Source organism: Thunnus maccoyii, chromosome 10 (assembly GCF_910596095.1).
Source record: "Thunnus maccoyii chromosome 10, fThuMac1.1, whole genome shotgun sequence".
Lineage (NCBI taxonomy): Eukaryota > Metazoa > Chordata > Actinopteri > Scombriformes > Scombridae > Thunnus > Thunnus maccoyii.
In genome coordinates, this window is record NC_056542.1 from 5851760 (window position 1) to 5879041 (window position 27282).

The 27282-nt window shown below is 36.4% G+C and overlaps 2 protein-coding genes across 2 annotated transcripts; both read left to right on the forward strand.

Annotated features, from left to right (window-relative positions):
- Window positions 1–5720: 5720 nt before the first annotated feature.
- On the forward strand, window positions 5721–8617 carry LOC121905168 (fucolectin-1-like). Its single transcript, XM_042423196.1, has 5 exons — window positions 5721–5784; window positions 6327–6621; window positions 6844–6998; window positions 7997–8279; window positions 8467–8617. The coding sequence occupies exons 1-5, from the start codon at window positions 5721–5723 to the stop codon at window positions 8615–8617; spliced, it is 948 nt and encodes a 315-aa protein (XP_042279130.1).
- A 15340-nt stretch (window positions 8618–23957) lies between these two features.
- On the forward strand, window positions 23958–26866 carry LOC121905167 (fucolectin-1-like). Its single transcript, XM_042423195.1, has 5 exons — window positions 23958–24021; window positions 24564–24858; window positions 25081–25235; window positions 26246–26528; window positions 26716–26866. Exons 1-5 carry the CDS (start codon window positions 23958–23960, stop codon window positions 26864–26866), a joined length of 948 nt encoding a protein of 315 aa, XP_042279129.1.
- The last annotated feature ends 416 nt before the right edge of the window (window positions 26867–27282 follow it).

A 27282-nucleotide genomic window follows, 5' to 3' on the forward strand; every position in this document is an offset into this window, starting at 1 on the left:
CGGTTCATGCACACATACTGATGAACAGACTGACCCCTGGTGGAGAGTGGACCTGCTGGACTCCTACATCGTCACCTCCATCACCATCACCAACAGAGGAGACTGCTGTGAACACAGGATCAATGGGCTGCAGATCAGTCCTACAGGAATTGCTCGGCTGGCGCATATGCCAAAAAAAGTCTCTAGCTTCCGGGTTTGCTTCCGTGTTGTGCAACCCACTGAATATGCACAGTAGTGTTTCCCCAAATGGCCCCGCCTGCGAGTTCCCGCCAGCCCATAGACTTTACATTGTGATGATGTCACAGATTTTTAAATCGCTTTTGTTGGCTTGAGGAAAGTTTTACAAATATAAAACCTGCATGGATCAAAAGTTCATAACAGAAAGAGTCATAATTGACATTGTTTGCAGTTCGAGGTGTCCTGTCAACAGTTTTACAGATGTCTCTTTTACAATGGTGGTCTATGGGGAAAATGCTTTTTGGGCTGCAGGGACAAGTTGAGGGCCACAAAACCAATACAATGAACTGAAAGATGCTAAAAAACTCCATAGAGCTGAGGGGAAATGCAGTTGGGTGACAATTGTCTGTGGGTTAATCACATTATAAATGGTAATTTCATTAATTGTTAATATAACAAGACTAAGAGTCTGCAGCAACACTAGGGGCTTCCTGAGCCTAAAACTCAAATTGAATGGATAAAATGTAATTTTGTCAAGTTGTTAACATAGGAATCTCCCCAATCTTTCCCATCCATCAGCATTAGCACAGTGGTTTTTTGAGGTAAATGCTAACATCTCTATGCTGCTATATATATATATATATATATATATATATATATATATATATATACACATATATATACACACACACACACACACACACACACACACACACACACACACACACTCTATATATCTATATATATAGATATATTGGATAGTTGCTTGTAATTACTTTCAAATAATGTTAAATAAAATATAAAGTAATGATTATTAAAATCAAATTTTGTAAGCCATTTTCACATGATCCTATTTTTTGTACAGTATAAAACCAATATTTACCAGGAATTTACTGTAAATAGGTGAGATAATCACATACAATTAAAGCCTAAAACTCTCAAGATGCCATTAATGGGAATTAAAGGAGGGTAATTTGAGTATAATTTTACATAACTTTTTTGTGTTTTACATCAAGAAATCTGTGCTTTGATGTGACATTCTTAAGGATAAATTGGATAATTCTATGAATTTACAAAAGAATACTGTATAAAACAAGCCTTTATTTAAATTAGGTAATTTTAAGGTATTTCTTCAATGTTTTTCTTTTTTTTTGTGCAGATTTATACATTTGTTTAACGTTCTAGCAATATTTTATAATGAATTTTTATTTTTATTTTACAACAGTTGGACTGTAAAAATGCAGATAATGTCTACAGTAAATATCTGTATTCTCTGTAGAATTAGGATTTTTTGTAGGATTTTTTACTGTTATTTGACACTAACTGTTTGGCAACTTTTGCTGCCAGACTTTCTACCGTTTTTTTACCATTTATTTATTTATTTTACATTTTTTTACATTAAATTTAAAGTTTTGCAGTAAAAAAACAGACAGTTGCCTTAAATTTATATTCAGTAATGGGATGTGTATTTTTTGTATTTTTTACATAGGATTCAATGTAATTTAACATTCAAGACCCTTAAGTAATTGAATAATCCTGATTAAAAAAAACTATAATATTCCATTATTTTAATTTTTTGGTTTAATTTTTAATTACAGCCTTTATTTTATGGTGAATATTTTTAATAAAAATAATTTACTGTGTATTTCTTTGAAATAACTTTTTTTTACAGTGTGTGGATGTCATTGTTGCTGAAATAAAAAAAAAATCATTGAAACAGCCTTCTGTGTTGTCCTTTTGATTTCATCATTATTGGTCTGACTGATGACTAGATTTTTTACAGTTAAAGTGTAATCTACCACAATTGAGTGATACATTTTGTTGTAGGCTACTTTAATTAATTAATTTGGTTATGACTGTAAATTTAACAGATATATATAACTTTTTTTTAAAGGCCTGTGCTAGCTCTTCCACTGGTGAGCTAACCTGCTGGCATGTTTACTGCTGGTTTACCAATATTAGGTGTGCAAGAGACGGTGGGGTGGGAGGAACTTGTTTTATGAGTTTTTCTACTTTTTATGTTACAATGGGTACCATTCAGTTGGCACTGACTATTCAAAATTATGCCCAATTGTCTTTTTACTACATTGAGCTGTGCCCTCTTCATTCTACCTGATATTTTTCCAGCCAGACATCCTGAACAGAAACATTGTAATTGCTGAGCAACAGCCCCACACATTTAAGAGTGAACTAGATTTATTTATTCAAAGGTGTAATTTAACATATTTTGAAGGGCGCTTACTACAAGATTTTATTTCTTGTTTCTTAATTTCTTGTTTGTTTCTTTCATCACTTTTACATTTGAACATTTTTTCATAATGTCCTGCTTTGTCAAAGCTAAATATAGATGGAAATAGCCTCCAGGAAATAGCCATAGCTCGCAGTCTAAAGTCTGACACTGACAAAAGCTCTCTCCGTATCTTGCCTGTTTAGTATGATACATGTGCATGGGAGTTGACCTCATGATGTGATATCATTGGATAGTGTCTGAGATGGATGTGATCTTTATTAATGATCTACTGTATTGGGGAGATTTTATACAAAGAGCTTAGTTTTTGATCAACAGATGTGGTTTACAGGGCAAGTGGGAAAACTGATCTCTGTCCAACAATTAAGAAGTTCCCAGCTTCTAAAGCCTGTATCAGCTACCCAGGAATCAGGGTAAGCATTTGATTTCTCATTTCTCTCATTTTATTTATTTCATCAATCCATCTTGTTGTATCCTGTTTTACTGACCTGGGCCAATGATTATCAGACTTAGTAGAATTAAATGGAAAAACGTCCTAAAGAGCAAACTTTGAAGTACAAAATGTGTTCGCTAAAAGTGAATAATACATGTCTCACTCCACAACAGCAAAGTGGAGGAGTAACCTGTAATGCTGTGTTCACACCAAACAAAAAGTGGTTGTTCACTGGGGAGCAATTGGGCAGGTAGGGAGATGCAGGCATGGTTAACATGGGTAAACATTACTATTACTCTTTTATTTTAGTACAGTCATTAAGCCAATTTTAAAGAAAATACTAAAATCATTTTGCACTATGGTAGCATTTTTCGACAAGGTAACATAAATCATCAGAATACCAGTCATGCTGATCTCACGCACACGCTTGTCCTCTGCTAGAGTTGAATTGTCTAGCACTTTTTTCCATGCGACTTGTGGTAGAGTTAACCTTGGAGACAAAACACAAACTGAGAGGCAAGTTTTCAGAAAAGTATAACGTCTTTATTGAATTGACAACATGCAAAGACGAGTTATTCTGCGCAGAGCAACTAACATTGTCAGGCAATACAGTCTGATTTATACTTTAGAATGATATGATGTGAACACACCTCAGATCCTTCCTGCATCTCTCATTGGTCTTTTCTTATTTATCCTAGTAACTCCCCTAAAATATCACTGGTTAAAATATTAAAGAGTAGTTCACAGGTTTATTTACTTTGTCTGTTTATGCTTGGTAGACTATTGATTTTGTCTAGTGGCGGGGACACCCTGCCCCTCACCAACGCCACTTCTGTGTCTTGTCAGTTAAACAGTTTCAAAAACAAGAGAGGCTATATGGGCTTCAAAATATATGAATAGAGAAATCAAATGAAGAACATATATCTAGTACATTAAGAGTACGTGAGTATATATGCACTTAAAGAATATATGTATGCTTAGAGAGTATATATGCATTACATCATAAATCTTCAACACATAATCAAAAACAATTGCATTATACTATGAATTTTCAACAACAGACGCACAGTGCAAATCACAGTACAATTTGAACCTGACAGGATCAGCCCTAAGGTCCATCATCAGATGGTGATAATCCACATGCTCCTGTCTTGAAGCCAGGATAGGATGTAGGCTACGCCAAGTCTCTAAATTGCGTCCATGTTTCCCTCACTTGCGTCTTTTCCTCAGCCTTTGCATTGATTCTACAGTCTCTAGAACTCTTCTGGAGGGATGAACACCATTCTTCAAAAAGATATTCCCCCATTTGGTGTTTTTATGATGATGGTGGGGAGCACTGTGTAACATGTCAGTCCAAAATCTCCCATAGGTGTTCAATTGCATTGAGATCTGGTGACTGTAAAGGCCGTAGCATATGTTTCACATAATTTTCATACTCATCAAAGCATTCGCGCCCTGTGAATTAGGGCATTGTCATCCTGGAAGAGACCACTCCCATCAGATTAGAAATCTTTCATCATAGGATAAAGGTGATCACTCACTCACTGATTTGCAGTGACCCTTCCCTCTAAGGGGACAAGTGGACCCAAACCATGCCAGCAAAATGCCCCCCAAAGCATAACAGAGCCACCGTATCCCCTCACTGTAGCTAGAAACAGAAGGCACCGGCCATGTCTGTGGGAGTGTGTCTGTGTGTTTGCATTCAGTTCAGCCTCTAACTGACCTCAACTCACCAGGAACACCAGCTGCTATCCTGTTTGCCCAAGTTGAAACATTTTCAACTCGCTCGGACACAAATTTGCATCTTTGCATTGACTTTGTATGTAAACGCGCCACATAAAAGATTTGTATTGCATTTGGTGCTCATAAATAACACATGATGGATGACATACAGTAGAGCAAGTATAGCCAATCAGAGACAAGGATTTGACAAACCTCTGCACCATTCTGTATTCTTTAAAAAAAGTCTTTATATCCTTTCAGTGATGTTACCCTGCAAAAGCCTGTAGAACTTTTTTTGTCTGTGTGTAAAATCTTTCATATCTCCAGTAGCAATTAACACACCAATAATATAACATATTGATAATATACAGTTTAAATAGGTGTCAAATTAAATGGAATTAAATGAGATGTCGAATTATTTCTAATGTTGATAGATGGGGTACATTAAAGACAACATAGATTAAGGAGAATTTAGTACCACATAGACAGACAGTGAAGATGCATGAAAAGTGATTGCCAACAAATCCCTGCTAGTTTTATTCTTGCCATTTGCAGAGTAGTGTAACTTTAAGACGTGTTTGAACACAATAGAATACAACAGTTGCAAATAGTGGGCTATTTGAATATACAGATAACTGATTATTCATCATGACCAATGGTATATTGTATAGTCATCTGTGAAAAAGTATTGACATCCTTTACTTTAGTAGAAGTAGCAATATCACAAAAAAATAAATACCTTAAGATTTCAGTCCTGTTTGATTTGGCAACACCTGTGGTTATCACTGTAGCAGCAAGTGCGGTTTAACACGACAGCAAACACTCTTCGGTCAGCTACTTTGTCAGAAATACTACAGTGGAGCAACTGGTGTATATATTTACTGTACAGTCAAATGTAAACAGTTTTTTCAGCTCAAATCCAAACACAAACACCCTACTAACAGTTAGGTGTTTTTGTATGATGGATAAACGTATGCAACTGATGAGTCATGAAAAATGAAAAGCAAAGTTCTCACATCTCTCTTCTTTCATCTTTTTCTTGTTCCTCTTGAAGTTAAAATAGTCAAAATGTGCTTGAAATGTCACTTGCAGTTTTAATTATATCAATGAATCGTTCTCTTGTTTGTCTCAACTAGAATTATGGATCACAGTGTGTTATTTCATTTGCTGCTCCTCTTGGGGATGCACTCGGTCTATACCTATCGTAAGTATGATGGGGGAATATCTGTATTTATGTGTTAATCTTAAAACATCAAATCATCAAATTTCTCAAAATACACATCTGGTGCTGTAATTTAATATCTATATGTATTTTAATAATGGCTAATATATTATATACAATTTAGAAAAGGTGGAGGTATGATAAGATTGCTGTACTGTCAATATAAACCTGTTCTGTCACAACTGAAGAAACTTTTGGTGGGTAAATTTTGCTCCCACTATCAAAAATCTAGGGACATTTAGACAATTTCAGGAGCACTAAACAAAAATGGTAATAATAATTTGTGCATTTTTTAACCTTATACAAATCTTATACAAATCAGTCACGGTCAAAGTGGTGGACCTACCAACTGACCAACTGACATCCCTAGAGACACACCACTGACAGGCCTTAAAAATTCTTTAAATCACATTAATGCAGATCACAGGTTGGGCATACAGAGGTTTTCAGGTGTGATATAAATGCCTCTACAGTAATAACCAACATTAAGCTTTGGGGAAAACATGTGTGTATTTCTTTCATAGAAAATTTGGCCTTGCGTGGCAAAGCAACTCAGTCACACTGCTCCCAGGGAACGGAGAATGTTTTTGGGGCTGCCTACAATGCCATTGATGGAAACCGTGAATCTAGTTTCTCAGCTGGTTCATGCAGCCACACTATGGAACAGTCCGACCCCTGGTGGAGGGTGGACCTGCTGGAGTCCTACATCGTCACCTCTGTCATCATCACCAACAGAGGAGACTGCTGTGCAGACAAGATTGATGGAGCAGAGATTCACATCGGCAACTCTTTAGAGGGCAATGGTGCCACAAATCCAGTGTGAGTGCAACTCTGTACCTTTATATCTTCCAGAGAAACTGAACTTTGATCATCATTTTCTTTTGCAGGATTTCAATGTCAGTTTTAAGGATTAAACCTTCAACCTCGGTCCAGTCAGCCCAGTCACAACGACCTGATTCTTTAAGAATGACGCTACTGTCAGACACCACCAAGTAGATACAGAACATAATTAATGAGCTGCTGTATCTCTCTCTCTTTTAGGGTTGGTGTAATTTCTACAATTTCTGCTGGGGATTCATTCAATCTGACTTTCAGTAATCGTGTGGAGGGACGTTATGTGACTGTGCTTCTACCTGGTTCACAAAGGACTCTAACACTCTGCGAAGTGGAGGTTTATGGGTACCGTGCCCCAACTGGTGAGAACTTGAGCCATACTATGTTGTATAGATGAAGTGAATGTGTGGTATTTATTCTCAACTAATCAGTCGCTATATACTCACAGATCAGAGGTTGATATCAGACTGTCCAGCCTGAAAGTCCCACAAAACCCACAGCAGATTTAAGTATTGCAAGGTTTTTATTTTCCAAGGATGTGGACAGGCACAAACAGTCAGTATGGTATTATGGACCATGTAGGCTAGACAGCCTGTTACAGATTCAGGACCAAGATGTTCTTACAGTTCATGTGATATATTTTTTCATATATTTACAAAAAAACTGAATGAGGAAACAGGACAACAAACATTTTCAGTTTAGCCCAAATCAGTCCATCAGCAGTGTAGACCGCTGTCCATGGTGCTGAACCTAATGATGTGATCTCTGAAAAAACATTATATGATTTTAATGTGTGCACAACTGACAAAAAACCAGAATGCATTTTAATACCAGCTATAAATGCGAAACCCATGAATTGAAAGTTTTTATTCAGATAATGTATCCAGATTCAGAACACATGTTCATACCAGGTGTAAATGGGAACGCAGTGAGACTCAGCAGTATCCAGTGAGCTGGTTTATTTAGAAAAAGTGATGAACATCTTTTAAATTATTCATAGGACATAAGAACTGATAAATCATATAAAGAAATATTTCTCAAAAGTTGCTGGGATGTTTGATGGTTTGCAAATGTGTTGAATAATAATAGGAAAAATAAACACTTTGGATTCTGATACACAACATAAAATCTGGCACATTTTCTATTGCCAACTGCTGGTCCTTCAAGTTTTGCAACAAGCATCTGCACAACTATATAGAAACTCTCCATATTTCACTGCTGTTTACCACTACTGGAAAGGACAACAATGTGCAAATAGTTTTGACTTTTAGGTTCCACAAATTGGGGCCACTTTGTTTTAGAGATAGCAAGGAAAACTAGGTATCAGTGCTGATGTTTGCAACTGTGTCCTTTTGTACAGGAGAGAACCTGGCACTTCAAGGAAAAGCCTCACAGTCAACATTGTATTCATATCTTGGCGATGCATATAATGCTATAGATGGGAATCCTGACAGCAACTATGCAGACGGCTCCTGCACTTTCACAACATACATACCCAGTCCCTGGTGGCGACTGGACCTGCGGAAAACCTATAAAGTGTTTTCTGTTAAGATAGTCACAGAAGATTATTACTCATATACACTCAATGGAGCTGAGATCCGCATCGGAGATTCTATTGTGAACAATGGCAACAGCAATCCCAGGTACCCTAGAGTCCATTAATTAAAATACTACTATGACTAAAAGTTGGTCATTAATGGATATTTGTCATTGGGTTTGTTAGCAGTAACTTATATTTATATTAACCTTTACAACCAAAAATGAATAGGCTTATCCATTTATTAAACTGATCACTCAATAAGTACACAAAATAATTTATTTTTCTCCTAGGTGTGCTGTGATCCCAGAAACCCCTGGAGGTTTTGTCCTAACGTTGGACTGTAACGGGATGGACGGTCGCTATGTTAACGTAATCATTCCTAATAGAACGGACTACCTGGTCCTGTGTGAGGTGGAGGTGTATGGCTCTAGACTGGATTAGATCTGACAAGGTTTAAAATGTATAACAATGACAATTTACATAGCTGGTATTTAGCTGATGCTCTTTTACAGATTCTGGTTAAAATCATAGCTTAAGCTTAATTTATGACATTGACATCATTAGAGACAACATATGATTAGATCATATTAAAGCTGCATCAATAAATGTTTGACCACTAGGGGGCAGAATAATTCCAAAACAAGCTGACAAACACAGACCTGACATCATCATCTAGCTGAATCCAATATTCAATCTCCTTTTAGCTCTAGTTTGGTGTCTCTGAAACATGAACCTTTTACGCTTGATTTCACATAATTCTTGTTTTTCTGTTTTTAATGTATGGGTTTGGCATCTGGACATTGGCTCTGGCAATTCCCACCTTTTAACCTATTACCAATGTTTGAATTCCTGTTCAACCTTCTACCCAATAACAAATGTTCATCTATCCTAAGTTGACTACATATGTGTGTTTGCCTCATGCCTTTGTCCTCTTTGATTCTGATGTAGACCTGGTACTGTTGAAACATTAGTCTGCTTGCATTATTAAAGGCTGCATATCAATCAGTGTGCTCCTGTCTTTTCTCTCTGAAGTGTATTGTGGGTTTATCGGAGCCTATCGGAGACTAAACCATATAAATGTGTAAAACCAAAACAAGAAGCAAAACAGGCTAATAGGCTCTGTCAGTGATAATTATGTTTGTCACTATGAGTGACACTTTCACATTGCACATGATAATGTAATTCAGTGTAGTGTAAATATCAGGATTGCAGCTTTGAGAATAGATGTAACAAAATATTGTGGAGGGAGTTTCATCTCTGTCCTTTCTAGACTTTTCGAGCTACACAGAGATGTGCAATCCAGCTTGTTGAAGCAGAGCTACTCAGAAGAAGAAGTAATCTCAGAGGTCAAACTTGGAGCGGCTGTATCTTGTATAGCACAAGTGACAGCCGAACACCAGAGTTTTGCCAAATATAACTGGTAGAGACTTTTTGTCCAACCATTCACAGCCTTTCCATTTAAATCAATATTAATAATCATATGGCCCATGATCTGAATAAGGTATAACACCAACTGTAATACCATAATATTCATAATTACAGATGCAAGTAAATTGTAGAGAATTTGATGTGTTTGTGTGTTTTCAGATCATAAAAAGGGAAGTAGCAGAACACTGGGATGTTGACACACCCAAAGATTCAAGTGGTACTAGCAAAAAACAAAGAAGTTCAAGAGAATGTCAACATTGTGCAAAGTAAAAATTTTACACTAAGCATTTTCTGAATGTTTGAATACTGTTGTTTTTATATGATTTTTATTCTTTGCCTGCACCTGTCTGATATTTTGGGGACATATTAGGGGTGCACTGTAATTTAAGTGTCAAAGATGCCCACAGTTTGCACCTAGCACTGCACACCTGCACATAGAGAAAGGCATGCAGCCACTATTTTCTTCTATTTTTCTCACATTGTTGAAGGAGCACTGCAAAACCCCTTTAATGTAGGAATACAGTTGTCTTGCTGATATGCACTGAAGTGGTTGATTATAACTCTGTATTATACTCTGTTTACCAGTTAAAGACTTCAAATTATTAACCCATGCTCAACCAATCCTTTCCACTTTCTTTAAAACCCAGCAGGCTTGCTTCTTTTTGGTTTTGTAGTGGCCTTTCCAACCCCCATTATGTCTAACATGTCTTGAGTTTTTAGAAGAGTTTTGTAGAAGCTATTATCAAGTGTTTGTTCACTTTAAATTGATGTATAGCTGAGTGTATGTGTAAGTGTTTCTATTATATGTGAATGTCTTTGTGTGCATTTCACATCATTACATTTTAATAATCTGTTTTTTATTTGCATACAGCAATTTAAATGATTAATTTTAATCAAACTCTAGTCTGCAGCGGTTGAGGTCGGCACCCAGTGACACCACTAAGTGAGTGAGAGTTATTGTATTATTTTGATTTGATCAAAGTTTTATACTCTTTATTGGTAAGAAAATTGGTTTGTATTGTGTGATCTTTCGCATACTTGTTGCCATGCACTTGGAAAACCTCTCATATTTAATTCACAAATAGGGAAGTGAAATACATGCACATGGGAGTAAAAGCAGTGCAACATGATTGGACACTGTTGACATGAATATGAACTGATTTCTGATGATTGGTTGGATATGGTTCAACTGTTGTAGAGGTGAAGAAAAAGATGCATATAAAGAGCACAGCAGTGTGTTGTTTTACAGGATTTGACTTCTTTTTAGTTGAATCATCAGACTCCAGGAAGAAAGCGCTCGCTGTGTCCAGGTCTCCAGGTAACACCTTTCATTTCTTTCTGCATCAGATCATCTTAGTAGACCAAGTTCTAAGTATCCAGGCTCTCTTGACTCACTTTTCACTGCCTGAGAATAATACTTTACAAAACATTTTACAGCGTCATCAATGGAAACCGTGACTCCACTTTCGCGGCCGGTTCATGCACCCACACTGCTGGACTCCTACATCGTCACCTCAATCACCATCACCAACAGAGGAGACTGCTGTGAACACAGGATCAACGGGCTGCAGATCAGTCCAACAGGAATTGCTCGGCTGGCGCCAAAAAATGTGCCAAAAAAAGTTTCTAGCTTCCGGGTTTGCTTCCGTGTTGTGCAACCCACTGAATATGCACAGTAGTGTTTCCCCAAATGGCCCACCTGCGAGTTCCCGCTAGCCCATAGACTTTACATTGTGATGATGTCACAGATTTTTAAATCGCTTTTGTCGCCTTGAGGAAAGTTTTACAAATATAAAACCTCCATGGATCAAAAGTTCATAACAGAAAGAGTCATAATTGACATTGTTTCCGGTTTGAGGTGTCCTGTCAACAGTTTTACAGATGTCTCTTTTACAATGGTGGTCTATGGGGAAAATGCTTTTTGGGCTGCAGGGACAACAACAATACCAGGTAGTTCACAGACTGTTAATATAAAGGATGGGAGATGGCAGCTGACTACATTAGCCGTTCTGAGTCACAATGGTCCTGTAAACTGACATGATTGGTTACATTACATGCACACCTAACTCTAGTGTTCTCTTAACTTCTTCTCTATTGCGCCATCATCAGGTCAAAATTTCAATTTCAACTTCAACTTCAGTTTATTTAAAGTGCACGTCACCCAGAGAGTCTCTGTATGAGTCAATAAAAGCAACAGAAAAAAAACTTTGGTTTATGACCAAGTGCCTGCCAAACTAATGACATTACTGCAGCCTCAGCTTTGTGTTTAGTGCCAATTAGCAAATGGTGACATGCTAACATGCTAAACTAAGAGAGTGAAGATGATAATATGTATGATATGTAAATATGGCATCTGCTATACATCAACAGTTTAACATTGTCAATGGCAGCATAGAGATGTTAGCATTTAGCTCAAAAAACACTGTGCTAATGCTGATGGATGGGAAAGATTGGGGAGATTCCTATGTTAACAACTTGACAAAATTACATTTTATCCATTAAATTTGAGTTTTAGCCTCAGGAAGCCCCTAGTGTTGCTGCAGACTCTTAGTCTTGTTATATTAATAATTAATGAAATTACCATGTATAATGTGATTAACCCACAGACAATTATCACCCAACTGCATTTCCCCTCAGCTTTATGGAGCTTTTTAGCATCTTTCAGTTCATTGTATTGGTTTTACGGCCCTCAACTTGTCTGTTGTGGTTCACTTTCCCCGCTCTCATTATTGACGTTACCAGATGCCGAAAAAAACACTCTGATAAACCAACTGCACACTAACTGTCCAGCACCAAACAGTAAAGGTTAGCAACTAGATGATGAACACAGTGGAGCATTTAGCAGCTAATGAGCATATTTCCCTCAGGAGTTAGTGAACCAAAACATATCTTGAAGGAGAGTGAATACTGGACGTACATCTGTCAGGTTGACAAAAACACAACTTCAAATGAACGTCAGTTACTCTGTGTAGACAGGAAGAGTAGACAACTGTTCACTGACAAGTTCACCATGACAATTTAGTGTTGTGTTTAAGTATTAAGTTCTTGTGCTGCCCCAAAGTGGCCAAAAATTCAATGATTGCAGGTTTATGAAAAACATGTACAAGACATCTAAACCCAAGAGTTTAGGTCTACAAAACACTGTTTTATGTTGCTCTTCATGTATGTGGTGTTGAAAAGTAGTAGACAAGTAGTAGTGCATTGTGCCAAACTAGACATTTGAGTGTGCTGAAAATGAATTGTCTATTTATGGTATTCAACTAATCTTTGTTGGAGTCAACTAATAAATATCTGTTCTTCCAGGTGCGTTCCTGCTGGTGGTGTCGCTGATTTCAAGTGTAACAGGATGGACGGTTGCTATGTTAACATAGTTATCCTAGACAGAGAAGAGTTCCTAAGCCTGTGTGAGGTGGAGGTGTATGGCTCAATCGTGGATTAAGTCAGAAGAGGTTCAAAATAGGCAAATAAGGAGCAATTCAGACACAGCTCATGTCATAAAAACCCTGTCTCCTCTCACTGTTGATTCAACTGAAGCATATTCTGTCTTATCTGTGTACAAAGGAAACTTCAGCCTGTCTACAACATTTTTGTATTTGGTCTGCTTTTTCATGTCTAATGCTGTTGTTGAGTTGCAATTTTTAATACTAAACTTGTCATGGTACTGTCACTGCCTTCTCTACTGTGTAATACTGCACTGTAAAAAAAAATTTTGTAAAAAAATGGTGAAAAATCTGGCAGCAAAAGTTGCCAAACACTTACTGTCAAATAACAGTAAAAAACTTTTAGTTATTCTACAGAGATTTACTTTAAAAATATGGATAATTACTTTGGACATTGTCTGCATTTTTACAGTCCAACCATTGTAAAATGAAAATAAAATCTAATTTTAAAACATCGCTAGAATGTTAAACAAATATAAATCTGCATAAAAAATGAAAAAGACTGCAGAAATACCTTAAAATGACCTAATTTAAATGAAGACTCCTGTTTTCATACAGTAATCTCTGGTAAATTCATAGGATTATTCAATCCATCCACAAGAACTTCCCCTCAAAGTACAGATTTCTGGATGTAAAACACAGAAAAATTATGTAAAATTACATTCAAATTACTCTCCTTTAACACCCATTAATGGTATCTTGAGAGCTTTAGGCTTTTATTTCATGTGATTAACCAGTCTATTTACAGTAAATCCCTGGCAAATGTTGGTTTTATACTGTACAAAAAAATGAGATCATGTGATAATAGTTTACAAAAACATAATTTTAATAATCATTATTTTATATAAACATTATTTGACAGTAATTACAAGCAACTCTCCGGTATATTTACAGGCTTTTCCCATAAATATATGGGGTATACATTATATAAACACTTTTTGACAGTAATTAAAATCAACTCTTTAATATATTTATAGGCTTTTCCCATTAATGTATTAGATTTAGTTTATAAAAACATTATTTGATAGTATTTAAAAGCAACTATCCAATATATCTACATACATTTCCCCATTAATGTATGAGGTTAACTTTATATAAACATTATTTGACAGTAATTACAAGCAGCTCTCCATTATATTTACAGGCTTTTCCAATAAATGTATGGGTTTTACTTCATATGAACATTATTTTACAGTAATTGCAAGCAACTCCAATATATCTACAGACATTTCACATTAATGTATGGGGTTCTGAATGTACAAAAACCAGAGGGTTTGGGCTGATGGGCAATGCCATTGTCCATCGCCAATGGCTGACAGTCATCAACCACTGAGCCTCTACCATCGTAACATTGTGTTTTAAAAGCCCTCCCATTGTCTGCCCATCTTTTGCGTGGATTAAATTACTCTTATTGGCTTTTTACTCACGAAGCTTTTATTGCACTTAAAGTAATGCAACGACTGTAGTTGTCGTCAACTTTAGTACTTCACGTGGTTCACTGTGTTGGGATGCTTAATTTGGAGTGATGTAGTAGTCTCTACATTTGGAACCAGTTAAAACTCTGGTGCAGTATTTTGCACAAGCTTTAGGCAAGAGAGTGATTTTCAGTTTTTGACTTGCAATACAGTGATTGAATTATGCAGAATATACAGTTTAAAATAAAAAAACAACAAACAACAAATATACACATTATATATAAAATAACATGTTCAATCCCTATCATCAATACAGTGAAAATTCTCAAAATTACTGATCATCTAGCCTATCGATAGAAACTGAAATCTTGGTGCAGATGGCCAAAATTAGTTTAACATAATTATGTATGGATTTCTTTATTGTGAATATGTAGTTTATTTACATAGCAAAGTCAAAGTATGTATATCCATGCTTCACTGACACGCAGGGTTGGGAGAAAATAGACTTGAAGCTTAAAAAGAAGAGAGCAGCAGAATAGCAGGTCCATCTCCCGTGCAGCATATGTGCTAGTGCTGTCACTTTTTCCCAAAATAAAGTTTGAATGAATTCACAGTGCTATGGAATTCATTCAAATTATACAGAACATTAGCATTATGTAATTTATAGGCAAAAAAAAGGATGTTAGGTGAGTTTGTGTAGCTGCTGGTGCTCTGATTCTTTAGCCTCACTTGGGTGAGAAGCTAACAGGTGATTACATTCGTTGTTGTGGTAACGTTATTGTAAAGTAGTAGCTTCATACAGAGTCGGCACACAGCCTTATCTTTATTGATAATTTTGCCATTGATAGAGTAAAATCCAAAATGTTTACACACAGCGCTTCTGAGGTGCGTTAGTGTTGACATGATCCAAGTTTCCTCCAGTTTTCATTGCGCTCTCTCTACCTAGCCTTGTGTCATGCAATAGTTCCAGCGTGACAGTGCGGTTTAGCCACTGATCTATATAATGAATGAGCTAGTGCACACACCTGGTAAACAGATAGTAGGCCTCGGTCATGCAGTGTAGCAACCAGAAGCAGTTCCTTAAACTCCATTTGGCTTTCCCCTGGCATAGAACGCCCTCCTACAGGGTGGTGAGGCTGGGTATGACCATGGGGATGTTGAGGTCCGGAACTTTCCAATAACCATGCAGGCTGTATGTAAAGCTGTGCCTGGGAAAACCATGCCAGCGATGCAAAACAACTCAGGAAGAGGCTGGGGGATGCAAAGTTTAAATAGGCTAGTAATTATCATGATTAAAATATTTATTTTATCAATAAATTTGTGACACATTGATATACTAACATTACATTAAAACATACATATTTTGAGGTGTTCTATTATTTTCCAAGTGTATTACAACTGTATTTCTAACCCCAACTATGGGTTGTTTCAGCTTCTGCCATCTGGTAAACGGTACCGCAGCCTCAAAGCCTGGACCAGCAGGCTCAGAGACAGTTTTTTCCACCAGACAACCAGGCTTATGAAAAATGAACACTAATTGCCTGTCTGCACATTACACACACACTCACACAGCAGTTTACACACACTACACTATACATTTCACTACCACACTGTAAATCTTACTGCATTGTGTTTCTTTTTAAATGCTATATTGCTGTTACTGTGCTGCTATATTGCTATTTGATTGTTATTATTGCTAGTTGTGTTGAGGAATACAGACACTAACACTAACTTAGTTGGTAGGCAGCAGGTTACTAGTAACATATTTATTAGCAGTAAATAGGAGCAGCTGGGTGGTCTAATGTTTTTTTAATGAATAATATTAGTAACTTAGCAAGCTAACCGGCTAAACTTATTAACACTAGCATACTAGCTTACACGCAAAGTCTTTCTCAGGTCACAACTTGCCACAGTCTTTTATTTAATGTTTACAGGACAGAATAGGAGCTTAAACATGTAATTGGTCAACTGACAAATATAACTTATTTAACTTTACTATGACTGATGTGAGATTCTGATTCAAGGCTAACCCTAATAGCTTCATTAGGACTGGCATAACATTACGTTATCTGACACAGACTCTGACGTTATCTCACAGACTTGCTTAGTGCATACAAAAAGCAAATGCTAACATTAGCACTGTTGACTCCACATACATTTTAAAATTCTGACAATTATGCAACGTCAACGCTTTAGTTATGTCAAATTGTAATTAACTTACTATTGTTATCTTACTTTCCTTTTCTGCTGCCCTTGGTGTTAGTTCAGTTCATATCTCTCTTTATATGAAACTTCACATGAAGAATAACAAAATGATAAAGTTACCTTACCTTTAATGAAAGCTGAATGTGAATCATCATCCTCAAATCAACAGGCTTGGTAAATGACTTGCGTGACTTTATCTAGAGAAATTGTCTCTGTAGTCTCTACGCTTAAGACAGAACAACAAAGTGCGCATAGATTCAAACAATTGAATGCTGTGCAGTCATTGGATGAATCATGCCGGGAGGACCCGCCCCCAGAACTCAAACAATATTATTGGTCGAGATCATCTCCCCACAGCGTGATTCATCCAATGATTGTACAACATTCTTTTGAATCTGTGCGCACTTTCCTGATCTGTCTGAAGCACAGGGACTATAGAGACATTTTCTATGTTTAAATTTATATGTTTTTTTTCAACTATTTAAATGTCTTACATCCATGTCTTACATCACTTCACGCCCATATTACCCATATTAATATGGGTGTTCGAGCCTTGCTTGAACTGTTAAGTCCTAGCATCAACTCCCAGTCTTTCATACATCTCTCACCTATTGCTAAAAAGAAACAAAAAACCTTTGTAAACCATTGTAAAGCTTTACTCATATTGAGGTCCCTCTTTATTCACCTTATATTGTCTCTGCTTTTTGCTCTATGTTCCCTTTGACCCGTAGAAATGTTGGAGTGACCTAATGATTTGAGGGAGCGGTAGGACTGCAATGGGCTTTGAATTTTGTTGAACATAGACTGACTGTTTGGGTCTTAATATTTAGAGAAGAAAAATTAGATCTACAAATGATTGCACCTTCACAAGGAAAAATCTCATGGATGCTACATATGCAATTTCAAGTTGTGGTCTAACATAATGTATTGGGAGACATCTTCCAACATTTTTAATGTGGATTTACAGCCTTTATTATAGCTACCTTCAGTTTTGAAATTACTTATCTTTTTTAAAATAAGCATGTGTTGCGCATGTCAATATGTGTGATAACAAAAAACACTGTCAGGGCAGCATCTCACAAAAATAACAAATTAAGTCATCAGCCCTCACAAATAAGTGTATACCACTTTTTTTAATGATGCACAGCAGCAAAATACAGACATGTTTCAGCTCTAGGCTTTCCTCAGCATTACTGAAACAATTGTGGGTGTGACCCCTATTACAAAGCCAGGAACCTGCTGGTGATTACTTATCTTGCAAGGTAGCTGAATTCGCAAGATCATGACATCACGAGAGAATCCATCGTGTCAGGCTTCAAGTTATGCGCTTGTATCCAAACCATCGGTGGTTCAGACCAATTGACGTTGCGAATCCAGATGCCTCGCAAAGTAAGATGGTGATAGACAGTGATAGACAGATGGTTCATCCAATCACCTGCCAAGTATTTTTTGCCCTGCCCTTTTCCAAACACTTTCCATGGAAGACTTCGGAGATGGTTCTGTGTAATAAACCATCTGGCGCATCAGGTTAGGTGATTACAACCAACTGCTATAAATCATCAAAACAGGCATGATCAAAAAATAAGTACTAATAACAAAAATAATAAGAAGAAAATTTAAGACAATTTAAGCCATCCAAGGAGATATGTCTTATTGTGTGATTGCAACAACCAGATAGTGATCACCTTATTTACAAACAAACGATAAAAATAGCATGGAGGTGAACATATGTAACCTCATCATGTTCAGAATCTCCATAAAAAAATAGCCTGCAAGAGCATGTACATAAATACGAACAACTAAGAGACAAATATTAATGAGAAGAATATCAGTAAGAGAAATAGTAATAAAAAAATTAATAGGAAGAAATATAACACATTCTGTGATTACAACAGCCAGATGAGTATTGTGTCTGTATATATATATATATATATATATATATATGTATATGTATATGTATATGTATATATACAGACACACACACACACACACACACACACACACACACATATATAGATATATATGTGATATATTGAGTGATCTACTCAATATATTATACATGTGATAGTGACAGCAAAATAAGTGACCGATAGATTTACATAAATAGCCTACAAGTGGCAGGTTCTGAAGAATGATGGCAGTATACACAAAATATATAAAAAAATTCTCTCTGAAGAACAGTGTCGGACAGATATATTGGATAGTTAATTGTAATTACTGTCAAATACTGTTTATATACAGTAAATCTCATACATTAATTGGAAAAGTCTGTAGATATATTGGATAGTTGCTTGTAATTACTTTCAAATAATGTTTATATAAAGTAATGATTATTAAAATCAAATTTTGTAAGCCATTTTCGCATTTTCACTATTTTTTGTACAGTATAAAACCAATATTTACCAGGTATTTACTGTAAATAGATGAGATAATCACGTACAATTAAAGCCTGAAACTCTCAAGATGCCATTAATGGGTATTAAAGGAGGGTAATTTGAGTATAATTTCACATAACTTTTTTGTGTTTTACATCAAGAAATCTGTGCTTTGATGTGACATTCTTAAGGATAAATTGGATAATTCTATGAATTTACAAAACAATACTGTATAAAACAAGCCTTTATTTAAATTAGGTAATTTTAAGGTATTTCTTCAATGTTTGTCTTTTTTTGTGCAGATTTATACATTTGTTTAACATTCTAGCCATATTTTATAATGAATTTTTATTTTTATTTTACAACAGTTGGACTGTAAAAATGCAGATAATGTCTACTGTAAATATCTGTATTTTTAAATTCTCTGTAGAATAACGAAAGGATTTTTTACTGTGACACTAACTGTTGCCACAGGATTACATAGGATTCAATGTGATTTAACATTCAAGACCATTAAGTAATTGAATAATCCTGATTAAAAAATAAATATAAATAAAAAATAATATTCCATTATTTTAATTTTTTTGTTTAATTTTCAATTACAGCCTTTATTTTATGGTGAATATTTTTAATAAAAATAATTTACTGTGTTTTTATGGCATTTACACTTAATGTAGAAAAAAAAAAGAAAAGCAAAATAATACAGTCAATTTCTTTGAAATAACCTTTTTTTTTACCGTGTGTGGATGTCATTGTTGCTGAAATAAAAAAAAAATCATTGAAACAGCCTTCTGTGTTGTCCTTTTGATTTCATCATTATTGGTCTGACTGATGACTAGATTTTTTACAGTTAAAGTGTAATCTACCACAATTGAGTGATACATTTTGTTGTAGGCTACTTTAATTAATTAATTTGGTTATGACTGTAAATTTAACAGATATATATAACTTTTTTTAAAGGCCTGTGCTAGCTCTTCCACTGGTGAGCTAACCTGCTGGTATGTTTACTGCTGGTTTACCAATATTAGGTGTGCAAGAGACGGTGGGGTGGGACTGACTTGTTTTATGAGTTTTTCTACTTTTTATGTTACAATGGGTACCATTCAGTTGGCACTGACTATTCAAAATTATGCCCAATTGTCTTTTTACTACATTGAGCTGTGCCCTCTTCATTCTACCTGATATTTTTCCAGCCAGACATCCTGAACAGAAACATTGTAATTGCTGAGCAACAGCCCCACACATTTAAGAGTGAACTAGATTTATTTATTCAAAGGTGTAATTTAACATATTTTGAAGGGCGCTTACTGCAAGATTTTATTTCTTGTTTCTTAATTTCTTGTTTGTTTCTTTCATCACTTTTACATTTGAACATTTTTTCATAATGTCCTGCTTTGTCAAAGCTAAATATACATGGAAATAGCCATAGCTCGCAGTCTAAAGTCTGACACTGACAAAAGCTCTCTCCTTATTTTGCCTGTTTAGTATGATACATGCGCATGGGAGTTGACCTAATGATGTGATATCATTGGATAGTGTCTGAGATGGATGTGATCTTTATTAATGATCTACTGTATTGGGGAGATTTTATACAAAGAGCTTACTTTTTGATCAACAGATGTGGTTACAGGGCTAGTGGGAAAACTGATCTCTGTCCAACAATTAAGAAGTTCCCAGCTTCTAAAGCCTGTATCAGCTAACCAGGAATCAGGGTAAGCATTTGATTTCTCATTTCTCTCATTTTATTTATTTCATCAATCCATCTTGTTGTATCCTGTTTTACTGACCTGGGCCAATGATTATCAGACTTAGTAGAATTAAATGGAAAAACGTCCTAAAGAGCAAACTTTGAAGTACAAAATGTGTTCGCTAAAAGTGAATAATACATGTCTCACTCCACAACAGCAAAGTGTAGGAGTAACCTGTAATGCTGTGTTCACACCAAACAAAAAGTGGTTGTTCACTGGGGAGCAATTGGGAAGGTAGGGAGATGCAGGCATGGTTAACATGGGTAAACATAACTATTACTCTTTTATTTTAGTACAGTCATTCAGCCAATTTTAAAGAAAATACTAAAATCATTTTGCACTATGGTAGCATTTTTCGACAAGGTAACATAAATCATCAGAATACCAGTCATGCTGATCTCACGCACACGCTTGTCCTCTGCTAGAGTTGAATTGTCTAGCACTTTTTTCCATGCGACCTGTGGTAGAGTTAACCTTGGAGACAAAACACAAACTGAGAGGCAAGTTTTCAGAAAAGTGTAAGGTCTTTATTGAATTGACAACATGCAAAGACGAGTTATTCTGCGCAGAGCAACTAACATTGTCAGGCAATACAATCTGATTTATACTTTAGAATGATATGATGTGAACACACCTCAGATCCTCTCATTGGTCTTTTCTTATTTATCCTAGTAACTCCCCTAAAATATCACTGGTTAAATATTAAAGAGTAGTTCACAGGTTTATTTACTTTGTCTGTTTATGCTTGGTAGACTATTGATTTTGTCTAGTGGCGGGGGCACCCTGCTCCTCACCAACTCCACTTCTGTGTCTTGTCAGTTAAACAGTTTCAAAAACAAGAGAGGCTATATGGGCTTCAAAATATATGAATAGAGAAATCAAATAAAGAACATATATCTAGTACATTAAGAGTACGTGAGTATATATGCACTTAAAGAATATATGTATGCTTAGAGAGTATATATGCATTACATCATAAATCTTCAACACATAATCAAAAACAATTGCATTATACTATGAATTTTCAACAACAGACGCACAGTGCAAATCACAGTACAATTTGAACCTGACAGGATCAGCCCTAAGGTCCATCATCAGATGGTGATAATCCACATGCTCCTGTCTTGAAGCCAGGATAGGATGTAGGCTATGCCAAGTCTCTAAATTGCGTCCATATTTCCCTCATTTGCGTCTTTTCCTCAGCCTTTGCATTGATTCTACAGTCTCTAGAACTCTCCTGGAGGGATGAACACCATTCTTCAAAAAGATATTCCCCCATTTGGTGTTTTGATGATGATGGTGGGGAGCACTGTGTAACATGTCAGTCCAAAATCTCCCATAGGTGTTCAATTGCGTTGAAATCTGGTGACTGTAAAGGCCATAGCATATGTTTCACATAATTTTCATACTCATCAAAGCATTCGCGCCTTGTGAATTGGGGCATTGTCATCCTGGAAGAGACCACTCCCATCAGATTAGAAATCTTTCATCATAGGATAAAGGTGATCACTCATTCACTGATTTGCAGTGACCCTTCCCTCTAAGGGGACAAGTGGACCCAAACCATGCCAGCAAAATGCCTCCCAAAGCATAACAGAGCCACTGTATCCCCTCACTGTAGCTAGAAACAGAAGGCACCGGCCATGTCTATGGGAGTGTGTCTGTGTGTTCGCGTTCAGTTCAGCCTCTGACTGACCTCAACTCACCAGGAACTCCAGCTGCAATCCTGTTTGCCCAAGTTGAAACATTTTCAACTCGCTCGGACACAAATTTGCATCTTTGCATTGACTTTGTATGTAAACGCGCCACATAAAAGATTTGTATTGCATTTGGTGCTCATAAATAACACATGATGGATGACATACAGTACAGCAAAATTAGCCAATCAGAAACAAGAAACAAGAGCCACTGTGTCCCTTCACTGTAGCTAGAAACAGAAGGTACCGGCCGTGTCTGTGGGAGTGTGTCTGTGTGTTTTTGTTCAGTTCAGCCTCTGACTGAACTCAACTCACCAGGAACTCTGGTTCTTTTTTATTTCCCTCCAGTCTCTCTCCTTTGCCCTGTCCATCCTGTATGTTCATCAGGTACATTCATGAAATGCTGCGATATGTGCAAATTTTTTGCTCAAGTTTAAACATTTTCAACTCGCTGGGACACAAATTTGCATCTTTGCATTGACTTTGTATTGCATTTGGTGCTCATAAATAACACATGATGGATGACATACAGTACAGCAAGTATAGCCAATCAGAGACAGGGATTTAAAAAACCTCTGCACCATTCTGTATTCTTTAAAAAAAGTCTTTATATCCTTTCAGTGATGTTACCCTGCAAAAGCCTGTAGAACTTTTTTTGTCTGTGTGTAAAATCTTTCATATCTCCAGTAGCAATTAACACACCAATAATCTAACATATTGATAATATACAGTTTAAATAGGTGTCAAATTTAATGGAATTAAATAAGATGTCGAATTATTTCTAATGTTGATAGATGGGGTACATTAAAGACAACATAGATTAAGGAGAATTTAGTACCACATAGACAGACAGTGAAGATGCATGAAAAGTGATTGCCAACAAATCCCTGCTAGTTTTATTCTTGCCATTTGCAGAGTAGTGTAACTTTAAGACGTGTTTGAACACAATAGAATACAACAGTTGCAAATAGTAGGCTATTTGAATGTACAGATAACTGATTATTCATCATGACACATGGTATATTGTATAGTCACAAAAAAATAAATAACTTAAGATTTCAGTCCTGTTTGATTTGGCAACACCTGTGGTTATCACTGTAGCAGCAAGTGCGGTTTAACACTACAGCAAACACTCTTCGGTCAGCTACTTTGTCAGAAATACTACAGTGGAGCAACTGGTGTATATGTTTACTGTACAGCCAAATGTAAACAGTTTTTTTCAGCTCAAATCCAAACACAAACACCCTACTAACAGTTAGGTGTTTTTGTATGATGGATAAATGTATGTAACTGATGAGTCATGAAAAATATTTTTACATTTTACAAGAAAAGAAAAGAAAAGTTCTCACATCTCTCTTCTTTCATCTTTTTCTTGTTCTTCTTTAAGTTCAAATAGTCAAAATGTGCTTGAAATGTCACTTGCAGTTTTAATTATATCAATGAATCTTTCTCTTGTTTGTCTCAACTAGAATTATGGATCACAGTGTGTTATTTCATTTGCTGCTCCTCTTGGGGATGCACTCAGTTTATACCTATCGTAAGTATGATGGGGGAATATCTGTATTTATGTGTTAATCTTAAAACATCAAATCATCAAATTTCTCAAAATACACATCTGGTGCTGTAATTTAATATCTATATGTATTTTAATAATGGCTAATATATTATATACAATTTAGAAAAGGTGGAGGTATGATAAGATCGCTGTACTGTCAATATAAACCTGTTCTGTCACAACTGAAGAAACTTTTGGTGGGTAAATTTTGCTCCCACTATCAAAAATCTAGGGACATTTAGACAATTTCAGGAGCACTAAACCAACATGGTAATAATAATTTGTGCATTTTTTAACCTTATACAAATCTTATACAAATCAGTCACGGTCAAAGTGGTGGACAGACCAACTGACCAACTGACATCCCTAGAGACACACCACTGACAGGCCTTAAAAATTCTTTAAATCACACTAATGCAGATCACAGGTTGGGCATACAGAGGTTTTCAGGTGTGATATAAATGCCTCTACAGTAATAACCAACATTAAGCTTTGGGGAAAACATGTGTGTATTTCTTTCATAGAAAATGTGGCCTTGCGTGGCAAAGCAACTCAGTCACACTGCTCCCAGGAAACGGAGAATGTTTTTGGGGCTGCCTACAATGCCATTGATGGAAACCGTGAATCTAGTTTCTCAGCTGGTTCATGCAGCCACACTATGGAACAGTCCGACCCCTGGTGGAGGGTGGACCTGCTGGAGTCCTACATCGTCACCTCTGTCATCATCACCAACAGAGGAGACTGCTGTGCAGACAAGATTGATGGAGCAGAGATTCACATCGGCAACTCTTTAGAGGGCAATGGTGCCACAAACCCAGTGTGAGTGCAACTCTGTACCTTTATATCTTCCAAAGAAACTGAACTTTGATCATCATTTTCTTTTGTAGGATTTCAATGTCAGTTTTAAGGATTAAACCTTCAACCTCGGTCCAGTCAGCCCAGTCACAACGACCTGATTCTTTAAGAATGACGCTACTGTCAGACACCACCAAGTAGATACAGAACATAATTAATGAGCTGCTGTATCTCTTTCTCTTTTAGGGTTGGTGTAATTTCTACAATCTCTGCTGTGGATTCATTCACTCTGACTTTCAGTAATCGTGTGGAGGGACGTTATGTGACTGTGCTTCTACCTGGTTCACAAAGGACTCTAACACTCTGTGAAGTGGAGGTTTATGGGTACCGTGCCCCAACTGGTGAGAACTTGAGCCATACTGTGTTGTATAGATGAAGTGAATGTGTGGTATTTATTCTCAACTAATCAGTCGCTATATACTCACAGATCAGAGTTTGATGTCAGACTGTCCAGCCTGAAAGTCCCACAAAACCCACAGCAGATTTAAGTATTGCAAGGTTTTTATTTTCCAAGGATGTGGACAGGCACAAACAGTCAGTATGGTATGATGGACCATGTAGGCTAGACAGCCTGTTACAGATTCAGGACCAAGATGTTCTTACAGTTCATGTGATATATTTTTTCATATATTTACAAAAAAACTGAATGAGGAAACAGGACAACAAACATTTTCAGTTTAGCCCAAATCAGTCCATCAGCAGTGTAGACCGCTGTCCATGGTGCTGAACCTAATGATGTGATCTCTGAAAAAACATTATATGATCATAATGTGTGCACAACTGACAAAAAACCAGAATGCATTTTAATACCAGCTATAAATGCAAAACCCATGAATTGAAAGTTTTTATTCAGATAATGTATCCAGATTCAGAACACATGTTCATACCAGGTGTAAATGGGAACGCAGTGAGACTCAGCAGTATCCAGTCAGCTGGTTTATTTAGAAAAAATGATGAACATCTTTTAAATTATTCATAGGACATAAGAACTGATAAATCATATGAAGAAAATATTTCTCAAAAGTTGCTGAGATGTTTGATGGTTTGCAAATGTGTTGAATAATAATAGGAAAAATAAACACTTTAAAAAATAAACACTGATACACAACATAAAATCTGGCACATTTTCTATTGCCAACTGCTGGTGCATCCTTCAAGTTTTGCAACAAGCATCTGCACAACTATATAGAAACTCTCCATATTTCACTGCTGTTTACCACTACTGGAAAGGACAACAATGTGCAAATAGTTTTGACTTTTAGGTTCCACAAATTGGGGCCACTTTGTTTTAGAGATAGCAAGGAAAACTAGGTATCAGTGCTGATGTTTGCAACTGTGTCCTTTTGTACAGGAGAGAACCTGGCACTTCAAGGAAAAGCCTCACAGTCAACATTGTATTCATATCTTGGCGATGCATATAATGCTATAGATGGGAATCCTGACAGCAACTATGCAGACGGCTCCTGCACTTTCACAACATACATACCCAGTCCCTGGTGGCGACTGGACCTGCGGAAAACCTATAAAGTGTTTTCTGTTAAGATAGTCACAGAAGATTATTACTCATATACACTCAATGGAGCTGAGATCCGCATCGGAGATTCTATTGTGAACAATGGCAACAGCAATCCCAGGTACCCTAGAGTCCATTAATTAAAATACTACTATGACTAAAAGTTGGTCATTAATGGATATTTGTCATTGGGTTTGTTAGCAGTAACTTATATTTATATTAACCTTTAAAACCAAAAATGAATAGGCTTATCCATTTATTAAACTGATCACTCAATAAGTACACAAAATAATTTATTTTTCTCCTAGGTGTGCTGTGATCCCAGAAACCCCTGGAGGTTCTGTCCTAACGTTGGACTGTAACGGGATGGACGGTCGCTATGTTAACGTAATCATTCCTAATAGAAAGGACTACCTGGTCCTGTGTGAGGTGGAGGTGTATGGCTCTGGACTGGATTAGATCTGACAAGGTTTAAAATGTATAACAATGACAATTTACATAGCTGGTATCTATAGCTGATGCTCTTTTACAGATTCTGGTTAAAATCATAGCTTAAGCTTAACTTATGACATTGACATCATTAGAGACAACATATGATTAGATCACATTAAAGCTGCATCAATAAATGTTTGACTACTAGGGGGCAGAATAATTCCAAAATAAACTGACAAACACAGACCTGACAACATCATCTAGCTGAATAAAATTGTTGTGGCTAATATGTTAGCAAACAGTTGCCAATTCACACATCCTGTCAATATAAAACAACATTAGCATTCATTTGGAGTCATGTATCTACCTGCAGGCTGAATGTGAATCCAATACCAATCTCCTTTTAGCTCTAGTTTGGTGTCCGTGAAACATGAACCTTTTAC

Excerpts from the sequence above, each read along its gene's own strand:
- LOC121905168 (XM_042423196.1), top strand. The coding sequence starts at position 5,721 with ATGGATCACAGTGTGTTATTTCATTTGCTGCTCCTCTTGGGGATGCAC. Across the intron at positions 6,622-6,843 it reads AATGGTGCCACAAATCCAGT|GGTTGGTGTAATTTCTACAA; the intron begins GTGAGTGCAACT and ends TCTCTCTTTTAG. Across the intron at positions 6,999-7,996 it reads TGGGTACCGTGCCCCAACTG|GAGAGAACCTGGCACTTCAA; the intron begins GTGAGAACTTGA and ends CCTTTTGTACAG.
- LOC121905167 (XM_042423195.1), top strand. The coding sequence starts at position 23,958 with ATGGATCACAGTGTGTTATTTCATTTGCTGCTCCTCTTGGGGATGCAC. Across the intron at positions 24,859-25,080 it reads AATGGTGCCACAAACCCAGT|GGTTGGTGTAATTTCTACAA; the intron begins GTGAGTGCAACT and ends TTTCTCTTTTAG. Across the intron at positions 25,236-26,245 it reads TGGGTACCGTGCCCCAACTG|GAGAGAACCTGGCACTTCAA; the intron begins GTGAGAACTTGA and ends CCTTTTGTACAG.